Source organism: Stegodyphus dumicola, chromosome 5, assembly GCF_044657685.1.
Source record: "Stegodyphus dumicola isolate Sdum_Otavi_A_Nest chromosome 5, ASM4465768v1".
Classification (NCBI taxonomy): Eukaryota; Metazoa; Arthropoda; class Arachnida; order Araneae; family Eresidae; genus Stegodyphus; species Stegodyphus dumicola.
This window is the reverse complement of record NC_140772.1, coordinates 208,809,171-208,811,655: the sequence shown is the minus strand read 5'-3', so window position 1 is coordinate 208,811,655 and position 2,485 is coordinate 208,809,171. Positions and strand designations below refer to the sequence as shown.

The 2,485-nt window shown below is 34.6% G+C and overlaps 1 protein-coding gene across 1 annotated transcript; it reads left to right on the top strand.

The window, feature by feature from the left end:
• The first annotated feature begins 818 nt into the window (after positions 1 to 818).
• LOC146997397 (general transcription factor II-I repeat domain-containing protein 2-like) lies at positions 819 to 1,511 on the top strand. Its single transcript, XM_085817869.1, has one exon. The coding sequence runs from the start codon at positions 819 to 821 to the stop codon at positions 1,509 to 1,511; it is 693 nt and encodes a 230-aa protein (XP_085673995.1).
• Positions 1,512 to 2,485: the final 974 nt, after the last annotated feature.

Sequence of the window (2,485 nt, the reverse complement as noted above, 5' to 3'; positions counted from 1 at the left end):
GCAAAAAACTATGAAATAATAGATAATTTATTATTCTATACCAGGGGTCTCCAAACTTTCCAGCCTTAGGGCCATACTGATTACTCCAGTAAGTTCCGAGGGCCAAAACCATATTATCATTGTTGCCGGTGGTAAAAAGTGAAATAGTCCACTGATGAAAAAAAAAGTCCGAAAAAGTACGCAACGTTTTATTAATTTTCCTGTCATTATCTGTAATTTCTAGATTAGTCGTAGAGTACGAGCCATGAGGAGTAACGTGACACGACATCTGGTGGACACAAGCGGAAATAGGTAGTACCTTCTATCGCTAACAGATGGCGCTAATAGCACGTACAGAAGTCTCCTATGACACTGTTGTGAAATAAAATAGTGCGTACCTCCTTAAAACGTGTTTGTGCGTGTTTAAGACATCTTTGTAACAGTATTTTGATTTGAATTGTTGCTTTTGTGCATGATTTAGTAGTATGGAAAAGAAGCGAAAAATTGATAGTGAATGCAGAAAATTCAAAGATCAGTGGAACATTCAGTATTTCGTAATTGAGTCCAGTAACAAGGCGCTATGTTTGATTTGCAATGAAAGCATAGCCGTTCTCAAAGAATATAACATTAAACGTCATTATGAAACAAAACATTTTCAAAATTACTCAAAATATACAGGAAGTTTGCGGACAGAAAAATTCGAAGCTATGAAGCACGGATAGAAATCGCAGCAATCTTCATTTACAAAACTCAAAACTGAACAAGAGGCTGCAACTCGTGATAGCTTTCGTGTGGCTCTTGAAATTGCAAAACGTGGAAAACCATTCACCGATGGAGAAATGATCAAAGAATGCATAATTGCAGTAGCCGAAGAAATATGCCCTGAAAAGGTAAATTTATTAAAAGCTGTCAGTATGTCAGCAAACACTGTGGCTCGAAGGGTAGAAAACATCGCTGAAAATATATCCTCTCAACTGTTCGACAAAAATGGACATGTTGAGTGGTTTTCTTTGGCCTTGGATGAGTCAACGGATGTGTCAGATACTGCTCAGATGTTGATTTATATTCGAGGAGTAGATAAAAGCTATGAAGTGCATGAAGAACTTCTTGATATGTATAGTATTCATGGCACAACTACTGGTACAGATATTTTTAAAGGAGTTGAAATGGCCATTAATCAAAAGAACCTTCGATGGAAAAACTTGAAATGTATTACAACTGATGGAGGCAAAAACCTGAGTGGGAAAGATAAAGGAGTGGTCGCTCTTGTGTCAAAGGCTGTAGAAAATGACGGTGGTTCAAAACCATTAGTCTTACATTGTATCATTTATCAACAGTCTTTGTGTGGAAAATGTTTGGATATGTCTGAAGTTCTGAAACCAGTCATATCAACTGTTAATTTTATCAGATCTTTTGGGCTGAATCACCGACAATTCCGACAATTTATTGAAGAGATTGGAGAAAATGACTTACCTTATCATACTGCCGTACGTTGGCTTAGTTGTGGGAAAAGTCCTTCAGTGCTTTTTTGAACTTCGAACAGTGATCGAAATTTTTTTTGAATGAAAAGCATCGACCTCTTACTGAATTACAAAACAACGCATGGCTGTGGAAGTTAGCATTCTATGTTGATTTGACAAAACATGTGAACGAACAGAATTTGAGATTGCAAGGAGAAAACAGCATCTTCCTGATTTATACACTAATATCAAATCATTCCGGAAGAAATTGATACTGTTTCAATCACAACTACGAAGTAAATATTTTTCACATTTTTAAAACATGTGAAATATTCAGCCACACCACTGAGACTGAGTTTCCTATCGATTTTGCAATCGAAACTTTGAGTGCTTTGAAAATAAATTTTGATACTCGTTTCTCGGACTTTGATGCCATTGCGAATCAAATTAAGATTTTTCAGAATCCTTTTGATACTGACATTGAAACCCTAGCCCCGGAACTTCAAATGGAAATGATTGATCTACAGTGCAGTGATATAATTAGGAACAAATATCAAAACTCATCTTTGTTGGAATTTTATAAGTCTTCCACTGACACAATTTGATAATTTGCATAAATTTGCTCGTGGGCTGTTTTCTGTTTTTGGTACTACTTAATTGTGTGAGAAGACCTTCTCCAAAATGAAGTACACAAAAAATGTTTACAGATCTAAATTAACTGATGAGCATCTTAAATCTCATTTAATAATTGGTACAAGTAAAATGAGTCCACAACTACAAACTATTGTCAGTGGAAAGGCTCAATTACATAAATCTCATTAGTATTTCATATGTCATTATGCTTGTTATAAGTTATGTTTTTATTTAAAATGTATAAAATGTTAGTTGGATTCATTTCAATAATTTGTTAGTTATTATATACTGAAGTTAAATTTTCTGCATATTATACATGTTTTCACTCATTACAATTCTGTGTTTCTTTATCCAACTTATCACAAAAACAATAACAATAAGCCTATAACAATGTTATGAGTAGTTAGCCCATG